At 39.6% G+C, this 19,540-nt stretch overlaps 1 protein-coding gene and 1 gene segment (V, D, J or C); both read right to left on the reverse strand.

The window, feature by feature from the left end:
- The window catches only part of LOC105068757 (M1-specific T cell receptor alpha chain), a 493,537-nt gene that overhangs the window by 333,380 nt on the left and 140,617 nt on the right, over positions 1-19,540 (reverse strand). The gene's annotated exons all lie outside the window — the stretch shown is intronic.
- LOC123616755 (T cell receptor delta variable 1-like) lies at positions 7,986-9,707 on the reverse strand. The segment is given in 2 exon segments: positions 7,986-9,347; positions 9,554-9,707. Coding segments are annotated over 2 exon segments (510 nt in total).

Here is a 19,540-nt window from a genome sequence, read left to right on the forward strand (position 1 = left end):
TTCCCTTGATCTGTATACAAATAACGATGGAGACTCAGTTTGGGGGAGTTGACCGGCAGCTCTTCTCCGTGTTATTTCACTCCACCAGAACGAGTGTGCAGTGAGCTACAGGTTCTCCTGACTCAGGCCTGTGTTCACACTTCCCGCTCTACACACATTGACACAGCAAAACGGATTCAACCATTCCCACTCTGATGGTGAAATGGATTCATCACTGCCTAGTGAATGATTTTTGAAAGAAATCTTGTCAGGTATATATAATCTTAAATGTCAGTCTGAGGAATTTGTATGCAATCCAAAACTGTTTTAATAGATGTATTATTTTTCTTTAACGTTGAAATAATGAGAGTAATAAGTTTTTTTTTTTTAATGATAAATCTACAAAAAGAAGCACACAAAGAGCCATAGTAACACAATTCAGGAAGCTGGACAGGAGCTGGATAACTAGTTACTAATGTTGGGAGAAAGCTGAGACTCAAGCTGCTAGGTGAAGAAGCACAGAAGGAAGTTGATCTTGTTGACAAAACCCAGAAAGGCTCCAGAATTAGAGGTCTCCAGAGTAATGATGGGGTATTAAACTGGTGGATTATTTGGAAAGCTGCAAAGTGATTTCAGCACCAGATACGTGGCCAGCCTCATATACTTGGAATTACAAACAAAGAAACTCAGACCATAGAGTCCAGTTATTATTCAATATCACAGTCTCAGACACCGGAGGAGAGACCAAGTGTCATCACAACTGATTTTCAAAAATGCAAATAGCCCCCATGAGAAAAAATGCAAATACAGGTGTCCATGTAGGGGAAAGGTTGACCTACACCAAAATCAAAATCCCCAGTGAGTTATATGAAGCAGAATTGGCTGTTTAGGTATGAAACAGGCAGATTCCATGCCAGGTGTGTGAGAAAATTCTTACCCGCATGTCCACATGTTGCGTTCATGCACGTGAAGAAATATGACAGAAGGCATAGCTTTTAGGATGATTCCTGATGTGTTAGGGTAAATATTACTGTAGATTAACCAGGTTATTTTAGGTAGATTTGAGTAACTATCTAGTTCACCTGGAATCCTGGCAAAAGAGGAGGCAAAGGATCTGACTCAATGAAATGGCTAAAATGTTGGTGGGAGTCTAGGTTAGTGATAATTAATAACAGTTCAGTTAGTTTAGGGAGCTACAGTGACCGAATTATCGAAAACTCTGCAATGCATTGAATATGTCTTTTTCACTCCATACATGGCCCTTCATCAACGCTGGCACCAGAGCAGCAGCAGGCACCGGTTTGGGCAGGGGCTGCAGGTGACTGCAGGGCACTGTGTGGAGGCACAGAGGGATGCGGCTGAGTCCTCGGGCTGGGGTCCTTTGATGTGCAGGGAGCTGTGACCGTCCTTAGTGTTCAGAGTGACTCTTACTCGTCCTTCCTCCTTTTCATCCTCATTTAAAGACATTACAAACAGGTTCTTGGGACTTCTTGCAGGTTCCCATCTGTACCAGTGAGAAGCATAAAAAGAGCTGGAAGGGAAACTGCAGGTGGCATTGATGCTCTCTCCTTCCTGAACGTGCACCCGTGGAGGACCCTGTTTCATGCTCAAGAGGCGGCTCCCTCCTGTTCAGAAAGACAAAGTCAGAGACAGAGACTGATCTCTGCATAGAGTGTTCACTGTCTTCACACCTTCCCAGACAGAACCTAGAGGTGCCTGACTGCATCCTCCTCCTTCCCCATCACCACCCTAGACTGTTCACACGTGCTTTGGTGACCCCTGGGCTTACCACCAAGATGAAGCCACAGGATCAGCAATGAGACTGGCCAAGGATTCCTCTCCATTTATCCTGCCCAAGGTCCTCAGCAGAGGAATGTTCTGCAGCCTAGACCTGTAGAATATTCTGCTTCAGAAAACAGGATTCTGCATCTGGTTGCCCAGCCAATCAGAGACAAGACCACATCAATGTCCTAGAGACACACCAACCATTTCTGCCTTAGAATCAGTTTCCTGTGGTTCAAAAGGAGGGATCAAATCTGCTGTCCTGAGACCAGCTTCCAAAGCATTGAGACATCTCTCCTGAGTCAGAACTAAAAGAGAACCGACAACTTTTCAGAAGTGGGCGGACTAATGGTGGACTGCTAGTGTTCAGCTTGGGACACTAGGATGGCAGTCTGCGGCAGGAAAAGCACTTTGGCTAGCAAACTTAAATATGAATTTTCAGCAAACTTTTTAAAGCTTTGAAATCCCTCAAATTATATATGTTCACACATAACATGTGCTAAAAATCTTTTGCCTTATGTACATTATTCAAATACAAAAGTGACAGCATAGAGGTACTATTAGTCACAATTTACAGACAAGAAGACTAAAGCTCAAAGAGACTGAGTCATTAACTAGGGTCCAGACATCTAGGAAGTGGCTGGGTAAGAATCAGAACACATCCCTGTCTGGTGTGGAGTCTATGGTGTTTGGAATCTGCCACATCACCTACATTTGTGATGCTCAGAAAATATTTTAAATACTAGAGCAGATATGTTCTGAAAATAATGGGATACTACTTTGTGGTTACTCTCCCTAAGAGCCACAAAATGGAAACAATCCAAATGTCCATCAGCTGGTGACTGGAGAAACAAACTATAGTATATTAACTAATGAATTACTATTCAGCAAAACAGGAGCTAAATACTAATATACGCTACAGAAAAAATTATCTTCAGAAATATTATGTTAAGGAAAAAAGCCAGACACAAGAAGTCACATACTGAATGATTCCGTGTATACTAATTGTTCAGACAATGAACGTATAGAGAGATAAAGTAGATCAGTGGTGGCCTAGGTCCAAGGGTTGGAAGAGGGATTAATTGTAATTGGGCACGAAGCATCTTTTTGTGGTTATAAAAATGTTTAAAACTGAATGATGGTAATGGTTTCATAACTCAGCTAATTTCCTAAAAATCATTAAACTGTAAATTCAAAAAGGATGAATTTTATGGAATGTCAATTATACCTCAATAAAGCTACTTAAAAGTAAATGAGAATTACGTTCTAACTTGCCTGTTTCAAAGTCCAGGAATAATGTTAGTTTGATTCAACATGCACATATCTGGTTAAACAGTGATTTTGTGTCCAGAATTTCCCCAGGAGCTCCGAACATTATAAAAGCATCACACTCTGTTCCTTGTGAGCTCAAAATATACTTGGAAAAATGTAATATGTCCAGGGAGACTTTAATATTACCAGATAGCATTGATTAAGATTGTTGATAATCTGAATGTACTGTGAGAAATTGGTAGTGTAAACTGACTACATAACCTTTCCAGTGAAATAAAGGAAGCAGCATGGGGTAGGTGCTAACATCAGGGAAGAGAGCCTTCCAAATACTCAAACTTAAATGGTGTTTCGAAAAGTGGAACGAGATTGCAGGGCATTTCATGGCTGATCTCTATCTTTCCATGGGAAGAAAAGAGATGCAATGTGATTAATAAAGGAAATCCTGAGAAGTCTCATTAGTGTCTCCTAACTTATAAGTGTAAGGTCTAGGGTTAGGAAGGAACAGCTAGACAAACGGAAACCACTACATGTCAGGGTCCTTCTTTTTGGTTCTCCAGGTCACAGCATTCAGTCCACCTGATGATATGACAGTGAGGGCATCACCACACCACTCAGACAGCCACTTCCTTTAGAACTTGTTTCTGATGAAAATACTAATCTCATGATAAATTTACTGACATATTAGAAGGGCTGTGTCCAGGGCAAGAAGTGAATACCTCCAACAAGTAGCAAGGAGCATTCCTTCAACTAATAGGGCAGAATCGTGCAGCCTCAAGCCTCAGAATTATCTGAAATAGAGGCCAAGCCAATTGACCATGAGATAAATTCAATAAATCTTGCCTGAAGTGACTTGAAGGGTATAAAGGTTGACAGTTCTAAGTAAACAACATAAAGATTAGCCAAGCTAAACCTTTTGTATTAGTGTTTGAATAGCATGGACTCTAGAAATCATTTCAGCTTTTGTATATTTCTTCAACATATGTATGTTACAGGACCAGACGTGGGTCTGGTCAGCCATGTGCACCAAATCCAATCTACTGACACCCGGTGGTGGTGAAGGGAAGTGCAGTGTTTATCTGGGTACCAAGCAAGGAGTCCAGGAAGGTAGGGCTCCAAAGGCCCAAACAGCCCAATGGCTTTCAGGGAAAGGTTTTTAAAGACAAGGGTAAGGGAGGTGGGTTTATGGGTGTGTGATAGGCTCACGGACATTCCTCTGATTGGTTGGTGGTGAGATAATCAGGCGTCAGCATCATCAACCTCTGGTTCCAACTGGTCTGGGGTCTGCATGCTTGTGGGAGCACCCAGTTAACTTCTTCCACCTGGTGGGGGTTTCAGCATTTGCAAAACAGCTCAAAGGACACACCTCAGAGTATTTTCTATAGTCCTTGAGGAGGAAGTAAAGGTCCTTGACGTTCTTTAATGGCTAAACTATTATTATCTTGTCTTGTTTGACTGTTTTCCTTTCTTTCTGCCATTTTTCAGTTTTCTGATTAATTTATTCTTGGGAACTCAGTGAAGGCCTAGGAGGCTAAAGTTTTTCTACACACCGGAGACATGCAGAGAACATGGGTTGGGGGCAGGGGCTCTGTGTTGGGGTAGGCTCCATAGTGTCCTGCTGGGTGACAACACATATATATTGATTGAGCCTCCTGTGTGCTAAGCAGTGTCCAGGCACAGAGGATGCAGTAGTGAAGAGGATATAAATGGCCTAGAGGGCAGTAGGAGGAGAAAAAATAAATAAATAGATATTTTAAGTAATAAGATAATTCTAAAGACTGATAAGCACTTTAAAGACAACACAATGCTGTATTGAGATAGGGACTCTCAATGCTGGTCTCAATGTGGTGAGGAAAGGCATCCGCTCTAACCAGAGTATGGCGCCAAGGCTCCACTCTGACACTGACTCTGCAGCACCAGGTAGGCAGTGAACCTCTCCCATTTGCAATTCCCTTTTCTATAAGTAACCAATATCTTTCTGTTGAGCACTGGTCTCAGCATTGTTATTCCTCACCCCATTCACTTCTCATAAGCACCTGTGTGGTAGAAACACTCAATATCCACCTTGTAGATGTGAGGAAACTGAAACAAAAAATTATTAAGTAATTGTCCCATGATCACTCAACTAATGAGTAGTAGATCTAAGATACAACCCAAGCCTGTCGTCTCAAGCATTTTACTACAGGGTTGCCCTAAGGTGGATGGATCCAACCTTGAAGGGTTTTAATGAGAATTCAGTGAGAGCGCACATGCAAATCCCCTTGCACGACACCTTCCCTAGCTTAGACACTCAACCAGATGCAGACAATGTACAAAATTTGGGGGAGGGTGAAGGTTGGGGCACAGAGTCTAAAATTGCAGAGGAATCTATCCACAAGACAAAGTTCAGTATTTCCTGAGGTGTACTGGGCAGTTTACATGGCAGATTTCATGCGTTATCCTAAGTAGCTATGTTCTATCATGTTTCTTATTTGTAATGGGAAATCACTCCACTGGGTGTTGTACTGAGACTGGGGGGCATATTATAATGTGCAATGAGTATACCAAGCAGTAGTTGCTACTATTGTTTGTTTTTTCCCATTGCTGACTCTTGAATCCACTTCTCAGGATATTTCTATACACAAGAAAGGACAGAGCAGTGGACACAACTTCACTTAGCAAGAAATAATTCCCACCTTCTGCAACAATTCTGAGCTTTCTTTCCAAGGCAGCCTATTGCTCTCCCGTCCAAGGCATCCCATGTAGTATATTTGTCTCTTGAAGTCGATCACGTTCACCTCTGGCAGGCAAAAGATGAAAACCCAGCTGTTCCTCCTGAATCCCCTCATGGTTTCTGCACAGGGAAGTTTCGGACTTTGGCTCAGCAGTGGCTGGTGTGACCGGGCTTCCCCACCATCTACTCCAGGAGCACTGGAGGGCAGCAGGGAGGCCAGCGGGAGCCTCACAAAATAGTTCGGCAGGACACCGGGTGGCAGTGCTTCAGCTTTCACACAGCGAGTGTGCTAGAGCCTGATTCTCAAGGAAGGAAAATAGAAAGATTGAGGTAAGGTGTGACATCTGAGCAAAGACATAAAGGCAGGCAGAGGTAGCATGTGGATTTTTGAGGGGGTAGCGTTGCAGGAGGAAGGGCAAAGGCAATAAGCACAGGTCTTGATAAGGAAACGTGGGTGGAGAGTTTAAGTAATAATACCTCACCCTACCCTGCAGCCCCTTCTCTCCCCAGCACACCGCCATGTGAGAACCTTGCTAAAGCCTTCAGCGCTGTCAACTGCTTAGTGGATGATTTCCTCATCTGTTGCTTCTGGGCCAATTGGGACCCAGGTTTGGCATCTTCTTTCCTAGCTCCCTTTAGGTTCCAGTTTAAACCAGTAATGTCACCAACACTGAAACATCCCAACCGCCCTGTTCTGGGGTGAAATGCTTTCTCTTATCCAAGTCTTACACTCTAGGAGCCCAGTAAGATGTTACATTCTGGCTGACAGGGAAAGATAGAGATGATTTTCACAGTTAAGAAAGCTGTTTCTCATTTCCCACAGATTAAAAAATGGGCACAATTAACCATGTCTCATATACTTTGTGATATTTTCGTTAGGTAATGAATCTGAAATGCATACTACAGTGTCTGACATACAGTAAGTTCAATAAATATCAGCTTTCTTTTTTCTTAGTAAAACCTGCCTTTCCTTCAATGTGCAGGCCTGTGACCTGTTTCTGTATGCTGTATTCTCCATATCAGTTCAGTGATGGAAGCTTCTAGGAAATTTACTTAATCACTTATTTTGGTAAGGACACACATTATTTTTCCCTCTCCTCTTGGGACCATATTCTTCTAGATGCATGAATGCACTCAAGGTGCTGAAAGGACACAGATGAAACACTCAGGTGAGGTTTTATTTTCATTTCCCTAAGGAATAATAATATTAATTTTTTAATATATTCATTGGCTATTGAATATCGTATTTCTGCCTTGGCTCTCCAAGGTTTTGCCATTTTCATTAGCTGTTTTGTTTTCTTATTGATTTACAGGAGTTTTAATGCCTTCTGCATTTGAGTTGTTTTTCCAAAACATGCATTGCAAATTTAGTTTACCAGTCTATGCATTGAACTTCCAATCTCTTAGTGGTTTTTAACAGACATTTTAAAAATATACTTTTATATGAAGTTAGCTTGAAAGTTTTATTTGTTTTCTTTAAACCCTTCAAAAATGATTTCCCTTGGTGACGTCTGTTGCTTCTGATGTGAAGTCAAGTATCATTCTTAATGATGTTTCCCAGAATACAATATATCAATTTTCCCTACATACTGGCAAGATGATTTCCACTTATATAGACCCTTGTATCTGCCTTCAATGCCTTGCAAACTTCTGCCAAAACCACAGTGGTGGACTTGCAGAATTCCTGATTCACCTTCATGGCATTCACATAAAATTTCCCTGAACATGGAGCTTGTTTTATAGAAAGTCAAGTATAGCAGCAGAGGGAGGTGCTTGCTTTGCACAAAGAGGCTTCAGCATGGATAATGGGAGAGGTAGTTATAAATACCAGCTGCAATCACATGGCTGTTTCCAGAAACAAGAATGATGATAGTTATGAAAATTTCTTTTTCATTTTGCTATGAATATATTTATGTACACGTTAACCACTCTTACCTCCGGTGTCTTTCTTGCATAAATATAATAACATAAGATGTGCTAATATATGCCAATCTTGTATCTCATTATATCTCAGTAGTTAAGAAACAGGTTTCCATGCGAGAGTGTGACCCAAATAAAACAGCAAAGAACATCACCCAAAAATAGATAAATGAATTTGACATACTCTTTGTAAGAGAGAATAAGCTTGTTTTAGGTTGAATGAGGAATAATTGCATCATAGTAGCTGACAGCATGGTTTTCTATCCTCTTTATTTAAGAGTAGTACTGTTACAAGTGGTACATACAGAATGATGCCTGGTTGACAAGGAGGGTAATAGAGTAACTTTGTACTGTCTCAAAGTAACTATCTGTAAAAGTATCTCCCAGAATTTGCTTCCCTGTATTGTCCTGGGTTAGAGTGGGACATGAAAGAGACTTGTGCAAGATTTAGAAAGTACTTGTCATGAAGTAGCCGTATTTTTCTTGCTGGCTGGGGCAGGGCTCCAGGCACTGTGGTAGCTCACACATGTTGCTGCTGGTGGGTTACCCGAACTTACTGTTGACTCACAGCTCGCCCACCTCCCACCAGATCTCCTCCTCATCTTCTTTGCCTTGGGCCAAGTGTGCATGTAGCATGAGGGCAAATGACATCCATTACTCCTGAAGGACACCCACTGTTGTGAGACAGGAGGTGAGAGACAGACAGCTTTAGTGTTCCACTTGTCTTCACTGGTTCTACTGTGTCCAACAAGTCTCAGTTTGTCCATGCATTTGTCCATATCCAACATTCTATCACAAATGTCACTCTAGTTAACTTACAGTGAATTCAGGCTCAGCACCAGATGCAAAGATAACAGCTTTATATAGACGCCTCCACCAGCTTTAGCAATTCCCTGAGTTCTTATTCTTATAGCGAATCCTTCATTCTATGTGGTTCCGCTTCTCTAATTGTGCCCTCACTGACACAAAGCTTAAGAGGAAAGGATTAAGGAAGTGACTTTCATGATAATTCCAGTTTACCACACCCAGGGTTGTGATATGAGCATCTTTAAGTGAAGTTGCTGCTTTAAATTATTATGAGGCAAGTTTTTTAAGTTTAGAAAACTTTACACATATTCTGCATGATTGATTTGAAGTCGAACATTCAAGACTGAGAATGTATTAGTAGAGTGTTCCTCTGGACACCTGTTCTCAAGTGACATAAAAGGAGCTTTTATTTACAATTAAGTCTTCTGATCCGGACCGCAGACCACACACCCACAGGGCTGCCGTGTCTTGTCTGGGGGCTGCAGGTGTGCATCTCGGCTTGGCTCCTGCAGCAGGGAGCTCTCTCTTACTGCGCTCTGGGGTTTTTGTTCGGCTCGTCCTATTACTTCAAGCACTGTGCTTTCCCAGAGAGCACAGAAGTACTTTGCAGAATCCTCCAGCTGTAAGTTTGAGATGCTGAGGCTGAGGGATTTTTCTGCTTTCCTGAAGTTTATAGAGTAGCGGCCACTCTTTGCATTCCCGCTAGATGAATCCTGATGAATAAGGAAAGTCATCTCTCCACTCGGAGGCTGCTTGTACCAAACAATATAGTAGTAGCTCCAACTTGTTTCATACCGACAGTTCAGGGTGGCTGTCTCCCCTACGTGAGAGGATACTGCTGGCTGGTCTTGAGTAACTGTCTGGGCCACTGCTGATCCTGTGGGAAAAATCAGAAAACAGAGCTGAAGTAGTGAGCAGTATAATGTAGGAATGAGGCTACTTTAGGTCCCAAAGAAAAGCCAAATTGAAATCATAATATGTTTGCTTTTCTCCAATCTTCCTTTCCTCCCCAAGTCCCTGTGAGGTACCATGTGCCATCCTTTCACCCTGAATATTCCCACCCATGTTTGGAACCATCCTTACCAGAGAAGATGAGGGCCAGGAAGACCCCGAGCAGGCTGGAGAGCGGCATGAGGCATGGGCTCTGCTGCACAGATGTGTTTAGTTCTGCCTCAGCCGAGAGCTCTGTGTCTTTGAGTCCCTGTCAGCACATATACATAGTACCTGGGTTCCGACGTGACTCCTCCAAACAGGAAGGAGGGTGTGTTCTGTTCATAGACCACATGGTCTGTGCGCACAGATGGGAATAACGTGGCTCACCACAAACCTTCACTTTGTCTGCTGGTCTTTCCCTGGTCATTAAGTTTGGCAGTACCTGAAAAGGGGCATGGGAAAAGCAGTTTGTATTAAAGGTTTGAGCTGAGGGGAACTGCAGATTAAAGAAGTTGACATACATTGGTTATCACACAGCAGAATAATGTAGGCAGCCCGTTTAAAACAGATTAGAATAGGCTAGGAGCCCTTCTTGTAGTCTACTTCCTGGTCATTCATTTAGCCTATAAATAAAGTTTCCCAATCCAGAATCTGATGATTCTTTTGAAAAACTCACAGACCTCCCCTTTCTTGATGAAAGGTGTTTTATCCAAAATAATTAATGTCTCTCTCTTGCTCTTTTCTAAATTGGCTTCTAGAGCCCTACTCAGGTTTTTCAGTAAAGAAAGGTGCTTAAATATGAAATGATAAATCAATCCTTATGACTTTCAGATTCTATTCAGTTGTTTATGTTTTTATGAAATTATAACAGGAATAAAACACTGTTTCTTTGGAAATCTGACATTGAGTCTTATTTATTAGACTTTGAAGAGGATCACGATATTCAGTCCAGTTGCCTCCACAAGTAGAAGTGTGCTTATTAGATCATGAGTCCTCGAATTGTCCTGACGTCACATTTTCTATCCCATTGGGCCAAAGTGCTCAGTCTCACTTGTCAGTGTCTGGTTATTTTTGTCCTTGTGAAATAAAGTTAAGAAGCATGTCAGATCTTTCTGTGACCCAGTGCTATAACACACTCCTACAGAATGTGGTGTCTACAGTCTGCAGACACAGTGTGTGTCAACACCACAGAGCTGGTGACTGCACTTGTGTATACTGTTACATGTCATGTGGAATGTCGCTGTCAGTCTTCCATGTGGTTTCATTGCTTTAATGGGTGGATTAATATAAAAGGACCAAACGCAAATAGACAACTAGAAAAGAAATCACAGACAATGCCTCTAAAACAGGCAGTCCTTTGATTTTAAGTAAAAATAACTCATTAATGAGTGATGCAGGGAGACGAGTGGATATTTAGTTGAGACATTTACTCCTCTCTCACATTTCACCACTGAGTGCTGACAGGCAGGCGATCGACCTGGTTTACAATTATCTGTAACTATGCAGAGAAGACCATGAATTCCAGGGCAGGCTGGGGACAGCCTGATGGCAGGATTTCCCCTTTGTTGGAGTGGCCCTGCTCTGGGTTTCTGACAGTAAGTCCTCAGCTGCAATGCAGCAGCTGCCTCTGAAATGTAGTTTTTAGCTGGATCAAGTCTCAATGTGTTGTGACACCAGGTTGGGGGCTTCAGCCTCTAGAGAACATTGTTCTGCTTTTCCTTACACTTTAATGATAAATGATTATATCTGTTAAAGGGCAAGCTAGAGTTTAATACTGAAAGCTGCATGGGAAGGAGATTTATTACTTTAAGTAATTACAAAATTTCATAAATTAATCTGTGATAAAATTGAGGGCCCTCTCAGAAATAAATGCAGTATGAATCATGCTGTGATTGCAAACACATTTTCATATTCTGATTGTTGTCTTGCCTCTGAGTTCGATTCTAAGGTGAACTATGCTCACCCATTCCCGGCTTCCCTACAAAAGACAATCAAGGAGCCCTCAGCTCCTTTCCTTCCTTCTTACCCACCAAACCATGGGGTCTGGTAACTTTACAACAGCAAACACTTCTCAGACAAATACTAGCAAAATAGGCTGCTGACTTTTGTAATCTTTCCAGTTGTGTATTGGAAAACCAAACAGTAACAGCAGAAAATCATATTCATTTATGATATAACTTTATGCTTAACTTATTAGGAATTCTAGGAAGCAAGAATCCATGGGTCCTCCAAATCCAAATACTTGGCTATCTTGTTATGAGTGCTTGTGTATCATTTGGTACAATTCCACAATTCTTATTATAGTTGTCAGGAGGACAAAACCTCTCCCCAAATGCTGTTTAATCAGTGAAAATATTAAAAAAAAAAATCTATTACCAGTATAAATGTTTTCCAAGATAAAAATATTTCCCCTTCTCAACATTGAAGGAATGAATATTCTTTTCCATGTTGTCCTTAAATTTCATATACTGAAGTTGTTTATGTCAAATTATCCAATTTCAAACATTTTATTTTTGTTTTCCCACCCCGTAAGGAGATCCCCATGAGCATAATTGAGTTATTCTCGCTTGTCTTCAGACTCCCCTTGGTTCCTTTATAACCACTCCCACCAAGATCACATATCATACGAAGGCACAGAATCACTATTGAGGATCCCAGATCTTCCCTATTGTCTCTGCCTGTTCCATCCTTGATAATGGCTGTTCTCTGATACTGAACACGCATTACAGTCTAGGTATTGTGTCCTATTTTAATCTTGTATATCTCAGTCCAATGAAGAGAACTCTAATCAGATGTATACACTGCTCCATTATGAATATTCTTTACGAGTCTTTTGGGGACATATTTTCAATCCCCTCTGTAAATGCCTAGAAGTGGAGCCATTGGGTTGTGTGTATGTTTAGCTCTGTGAGAAACCACTAGAGTTGTTGCCCGGTTTACACTCCCACCAGCGATCTTATGGTTGCATCACATGCTTACTTTTATTTTGAAATAGTTTTAGACTCACATACAAGTTGCCAATGTATTGTGGAGTTCTCTCTACATTTCACACAGCTTTCTCCAATGATAATATTTTACATAACCATAGTACATTGATCAAAACCAGGACAGTGATATTGATGAAATATTATTAAAATACAGGCCTTACTCTGAATCACTCATTTTTATATGCACTTTTTTGATGCATAGCTCTATGAAATTTTATCACATGTATAGGTTCTTATTACTACCACTAAAATCAAGATGCAGAACAGTTTCATCACCCTAAAGAAATTCACTTTACACACGCTCCACACCCGTGCATCCCCTGATAACTCCCGGCAACCGATCTTTTTTGCATCTTTATATTTTGTCCTTTTGAGAATGTGGTATAAATAAAATCATACATCATGTGTGGGACCATAATAAGCCAGTAAGTGTAATCATACACCCTGCACCATTTGGGGGTTGACTTTTTTTTTTCCACTTAGATTAACACCCTTGAGGTACATCCAGTTTATTGCATGTATCAACCGTCTGTTCCTTTTAGTCACTACAGACTGTCTCCAAATTATGATGATTCAACTTAGTAGTTTTGACTGTACAGTGGTGAGAAAGCCACATGCATTCTGTAGAAGCCACACTTGGAATTTTGAATTTTCATCTTTTCCAGGCTAGTAACATGCATGTGATATTGTCTGGTGAAGCTGTGCAAGCTGAGCTCCCCTCACCATGGGATAAAACAACCAAAACACTTAGAACCATTCTGTACCCACACAACCATTCTGTTCTTCACTTTCAGTACAGTACTCAGTAAATTATGAGATTCTCTACCCTTTAGTATAAAATAGACTATGTGTTAGATGATTTTCCCCTGTAGCTGTAGGCTAATGTAAATGTTGAGCACATTTAAGCTAAGCTAGGCTCAGCTATGATGTTTGGTAGGATAGATGTATGAAACACATTTTTGACTTATTACACTATTTTCAAATTATGATGGCTTATTGGGACCTAACTCCATGGGAATTGTGGAAGATCTATAAATATTATGTCATTGGATGGATGTACTGTAGCTTATTTATCTGTTCACCCAATGAAGAACATTTGGGTGGTTTCGAGGTTTTGGCCATCACAAACAGAGCCACCATGAATATTCATGTACAGATCTTTGTGTGACATAAGATTTTCATTTCTTAAGCATAAATACCCAGGAGTGTGGATTGCTGGATCATAAGGTAAGTGAATGTTTAGCTTTATGTGAAACTGCTGCATTGTTTTCCAGAATGACTGGACCACTCACCCACCAGCAATGTATAAGTGATTCAATTTCTCTGCATTCTTGCCAAAACTTGATATTGTCAGTGTTCTTATTTTAGTCACTGTGATAAATGTGGGGTGGTATCTCATTGTGGCCTTAATTTGCATTTCACTCATGGCTAATGATGTTGAACATCTCTTCATGTGCTTCTTTACATGCTTTTTTCCCTACCACATTGCCTCTTTGGTAAAGTGTCTGTGTGAGTTTTTGTCCATTTTTTGATTGGATTTTTCTATTATTTTTTCTTCTGGAAGCTTTATAGTTTCACATTTTATACTTGTTTGTATGATCCATTTTGGGACTGTCCTCTAACTTTGTGTAAGGTGTGAGGTTTAGGCAAAGGTTGAATTATTTGCCTTGAACATCTAATGGTCCCAGCATCACTTGCTCATCCAGCTACCCTTCCTCCTTTGAACTGTCTTTTCAACTTTGTCAAAGATATCAGGTTTCCCCACACATGTGGGTCTACATCTGGTGGCATAAACTTGATAATGATATTCTTTTACTATCCTTTTAATGTTGACTATGCAGTACATTTTTCTATTTCATTCATTATATTTATAATTTGCATTTTTCTCCTTGTTCCTTTCTTAATTCTATCTAGAAATCTATCAATTTGATTAATCATATTAAGAAAATTAACTTTGTATTTTATGGATATTTCTATTGTTTGCTTATATTTCATAATTTCACTTACAAAAATTATTTCCTTCTGTTAGCTGATGTTGTGTTTAATTCATTCTATTTTTCTATCTTCTGTTATTTAAGGCCTAGATAATAGTTTTTCAACCTTTCTTCTTTAGTGATATAAACATTTAAAAAATAAATTTTCATCAATGTACTATTTTACCTGCTTCTCACTCTTACTTTTATATATGTGTTCTCACTAGATTTTTTTTCTGAGTATTTTCTGATAGTGTTTCTAATTGCTTCTTTAACCTGCTAGTTAAAGCTTAGTGCATAATTTCCAAATATTTGGGAATTTCTGGTGACATCTATTTGCAGTTGATTTACTGTATCAATTCAGTTTTAGTCAAAGAATAAATTCTGTATAAATTCAGATTTTTTATGCATTAAGACTTATTTATGACCAAATGGATTATGTGTGTGTATGTTTGTGAACAGTTTGTCTACATAGCAGGGTTTCATGGAGCCCCGGCTGCAGGTTTGGGTACAGGCTGCAGGTGCCTGGAGAGCACCGTGCACTTGCTGCACAGAAGTAGGTGGCTGCGTCTCCGGGCTGGGAGTCCTTGATGTGCAATGAGAAGTGTTTGGCATTTCCGTTGGAGGAAACTGTGAATCTTCCATCTTCCTTTTTATTCCCACCTGAACTTTTGGCTATCAAGAATTCAGGGCCTTGACCAGGGTATTGCCGGTACCATGAGAAATAGTCAAATAGACTGTTCTCATAAGTACAGTTCAGAATTGAAATTGCTCCTTCGTGGACTACCAGGGGCTGAGGGCTCTGTTTCACCTGCTGTTGGTCACTTTTTCCATCCTGTTGTCCACTCACCCCTGATTAAGAAGAAAAATTCATTAGATCTGCAAATTTATATCTCATCCTATAAATTTCTACCAGCATGACTCTGTCTGTATCCCAATCTTTCATTCCCCCAAATTAAACTTATCCTAGGGTTTCTCCTCCATTACTCACAGCCTGGTTGAAGCCACAGAATTAAAAACGATGCTCCCAGAATCCTCTCCATTGTTCCTGGCACAAAAGCTCAGTGACAGCTGGTCTTCGCAGCCCGCGAGGAAGCTGACTGTAAGCTCACAGCTGCTGTAATGCTTTCAAGAGGCCCCACCCTCTCACAAGGACTTTCACTGAAAGCTATTTTTGCAAAGCAAGTACTTCCCCTTTTTGCCCTAACTTAAAATTGCTGAAAATTTCATTGAAAACCAGAAATCCCCTATTTACACATGAAACATGATCAGTTACAAACTATCTCCCTCTATCCTGTTCTTCCTTCTCCTCACACTTCCTAGAACGTTAAATGTCATGTACAAGGGCACCTTGATGTGTCAATAGGGGTGATATGATTTTACAGTAGGGGAGACAGGGACTCCCATGGAGTCCCAGGATTAGTACAGAGAGTGGCATTTCTTTTTTAATATAAAAATAAAGTTTATTGAGGACACACAAGGGACATAATATACCATTACAAGCAAAAGTCATGGATCAGAAGAGAAAGAATAGACAGCCCTTTTGCCCTCATGGAACTTAAATTTTAATATAATTTTTCAGGTGTATCCACAATTTACATGACCCTAAGAAATGATAGAAGACAGTCAAATCAATTTTAATTTCTTTGTATTTCTTCTAAAATATAAACCAGGCCAATGAAATATTTCTAATAATATACATGGGGACTATAAATTGAGAAGTACTGGAATTATCTGGTCTGGAGGAGTTTCAATCACCAAACACATAAGAGAGGCTAGAAAAATTCTGTACACTTTAGAAGATCTGGCCACAACCATTCAGTAATGTGACATTTTTTGGTAGTTCTCATCATGGGTTTGATCAAACATTTACTATTTTATCCAACCTTTATCCTCATAGGTAGAATACAAAAATACAAAAAAAATCCATTTGGTTTTTGATGCTAACACAACAGGATGTAAAGACAGAAATTAAGGATAAATTCCAAAACATCCCTAAAAATAGTGTTGCTCTGCATTATCAATAATAGAAGTTGAAAGAAATAGCACACTTTTCTGAAGTACAGAGAGAACTTTGTTGTGTCTGTATTTGATGTCATTTCAAATCCAGTCCAAGAAAAGCATCATTTCAGTCCAACAGGAGACAGTAAGAGTTCCATTCCTCAGACTAATCCCATTTGACTCCAGCACTCCAAGGGGATTCTTAATTGTTAAACTTTTGATATGTTTTCTTTTCATTTATTTATTCATTAATGCATTGCTTCAATATATGTTTACTGAGTGCTAGTACATGAGCAATACTTGGGTCTCATTCCTGAAAGAGACACAATCCCAGTCTTCAGCGAACCTAGCCCCAGTATTTGAGTACTTTCAGATAAAAGATGCTGAAGAGAAATGTGTATCTATATGATGTGACAAAAAAATAAAAAATAAAACAAACAAACCAGTAATGAGCTCTACTTCTGGCCCAGAGAGACAATGGTTCCAATGGACGGATGCTTGGATTGGCACTTACACCAGCAGCAGTTTTTCCTTTTTAAAAATGGGGTGAGGAAATTCTAGGCACAGATTAACTCAGTGGTTGGAGACTGGGCTGTGTCTGGGTGGAAACATTATAAATTTGTATTCGAGAAGCTAATATGGTCCTGATCTTGAAGAACAACCTGTATTAGTCAAAGAAGTGTTGATTTCCAAAGTCATAGTTTTCAAACTAGTAGACTAGAATATACACAGATACTACTTAGGTAGATGGATATATGCATGCATGCATACATACATACATACATACTTATCCACATACAAATATGCATAATTTATAGATCAAAACTGAAGCTAATAGGAGATTAAAAAGTCATTAGATTTTTAAAGGCTAATTTGTGGCTTCTTGGAGAATGTGGGACAAATGTTAATCTTTTCTGAAGCACCACTGCCCCTTTGTGGCCCTATAGAGAAGTTACACTGTACAATTGTATAAGGTTTCTTAAATGTTCATGCTTACCATCCATGCATCAATCAGAGCACTGATATGAATGGCTGAGTATTCTTCTTAGGCCAATGATTTCTCAGGACAGAAGGAAATTTTGCCCTTGATGAGGTTTCCCCCTGTGAAACCTCTGTTTCCGCTAACTGAGGTGTGTCTCACGTGGATCTGGAAGCCTTGGTTGGGATGCTAGACCTACCAGGAGAAAACAGGGCTTCGGATATATTCATGGAGGGACCTCACCTGCCCTAGGGTCCCTTCAAAGACAGGAACTGGTCCTCAAGCTGAATCACTGCACGGGGCTGTCTTTCCTCCCGTAATAGCAACATCAGATCAAGGAGAGCCCTTCACACTAAAGAGAACACTAAGTAGATTCTAAATCAAACTACTTTTTCTAACTCTTTGTCAACACTTAATATTGTTGCTTTATTACTCTTAGCCAACGTAATGGTGTATAGTGGTCTCACTGTGGTAGCAATTTGAATTTCCCTGATGACTAATGATGCAGAACAGGGGTTTACAATCTTTTTCCATAATGGGTAGAATAGTAAATACTTTTGGCTTTGCAGGCCACTCAGTCTCTGTTGCAGCTACTGAACTCTGCCACTGTGGCATGAAAGAAGCCACTGATAATACATGAATAAATGAGCGCTGCGATGCTCCAATAAAACTTTTCTTACAAGAATAGGTGGCTGAATAGATTTGGTCATGGGTCATATTTTGTTGATTCTTGATGTAGAGAATGCTGTGGCTTCACAGGGGAATTCTCCAAACATTTAAGGAAAAGTTAGTCCCCATCCTGCTCAAACTTTTCCAGAAAACTGAAGAATAGTGAGTACTCCCAAACTTTTTCAATAAGGCCAGCAGTATTTTGATACACAAACCAGACGATGATACTACAAAAAAAGAAAAATACAGGTCAAAACTCAGAGATGCAAAAACCCTCAGCAAATATTGGGAAACTGAATTCAACAATACATACACATTATGAGTAAGTAGGATTTTTCCAGGTGTGCAACGTTGGTTGAATATCCACAAATCAATCACTGTGATATACTAACAGAATGAAGGATAAAGTTACATGATTATCTCAATGGATGGAGAAAATTCATTTGATAAAATTCAGCATCTATTTATGTTAAAATTCTCAATAAACTTGGTATAGAGGGAACATACCTTAAATAATAAAGGCCGTTTATGACCTATCCACAGCTAACCTTATACTTAATGATTAAAAAACCAAAACTTTTTCTCTAAGATCAGAAACAAAACTAGGATGCCCACTCTCTTCACTTGTACTTAACATAGTATTTAAGATTTTAGCCACAGCAATCAGACAGAACAAAGAAATAAAAAACATCCAAATTGGAGAGAAAGAAATAAAGCTGTCACTGTTTGCAGATGGCCTGATATTCAATGTAGAAAATTATGAAGACACCAACAGAACACTTTAAGGACTAATAAATAAATTCAATAAAGTTGCAGGGTACACAATGAATATACAGAAAAAGTTTCATTTGTACACGCTAATAATAACGATCAGAAAGATAACCGAAGAAAACAACACAATCTAAAATTAAATGAAAAAGATTAAATTCCAGGAATGAATTTAACCAAGAAGGTGAAAGATCTTTACTCTGAAAAGAAAAAAACATTGATAAAGGAAATTGAAGGCAATAGAAATAAATAGATAAGCATTCCATGTTTATGAGTAGGAAGGATTACTATTGTCAAGATGTCCACCCTAACAAAAGAAATCCACAGATTCAAGATTTTAAGACACTACAGGCTTAAAGTAAAATAGTAAAAAGCAATTAGCTGTAATACCTCTTTACTCATTTTTGTTTCTTAGTCCTATAACACTTCACAGAAGGTTTTAATTGTTTTTTATTGCGTTGTTTCAGTAATACCCCCGTTATGCTCAGTTGCTGGCTGCTCTTTAATTTTCCTTTCTGTCTAACCTTCCCGTGTTTAAAAGATAGTGTTTATAAGAGTGGCTGACACAGCTGAGGCCCTCAAGAGGGACCTGTTCCGTGGAAATTCACACACAAATACACACACATGTCAACAAGCACTACTACTGAAAATATAGGAATAAATAAAACTGAAATTATTTAAGGTTGGTAGGAATGTATTATTTTCTTATATTAGCAAAAGGCATCAGAAAATTAACAATAACTTTTTTTGTTTGTTAGTT

The sequence above is a fragment of the Camelus bactrianus genome, chromosome 6 (assembly GCF_048773025.1).
Source record: "Camelus bactrianus isolate YW-2024 breed Bactrian camel chromosome 6, ASM4877302v1, whole genome shotgun sequence".
In the NCBI taxonomy this organism is placed as follows: domain Eukaryota; kingdom Metazoa; phylum Chordata; class Mammalia; order Artiodactyla; family Camelidae; genus Camelus; species Camelus bactrianus.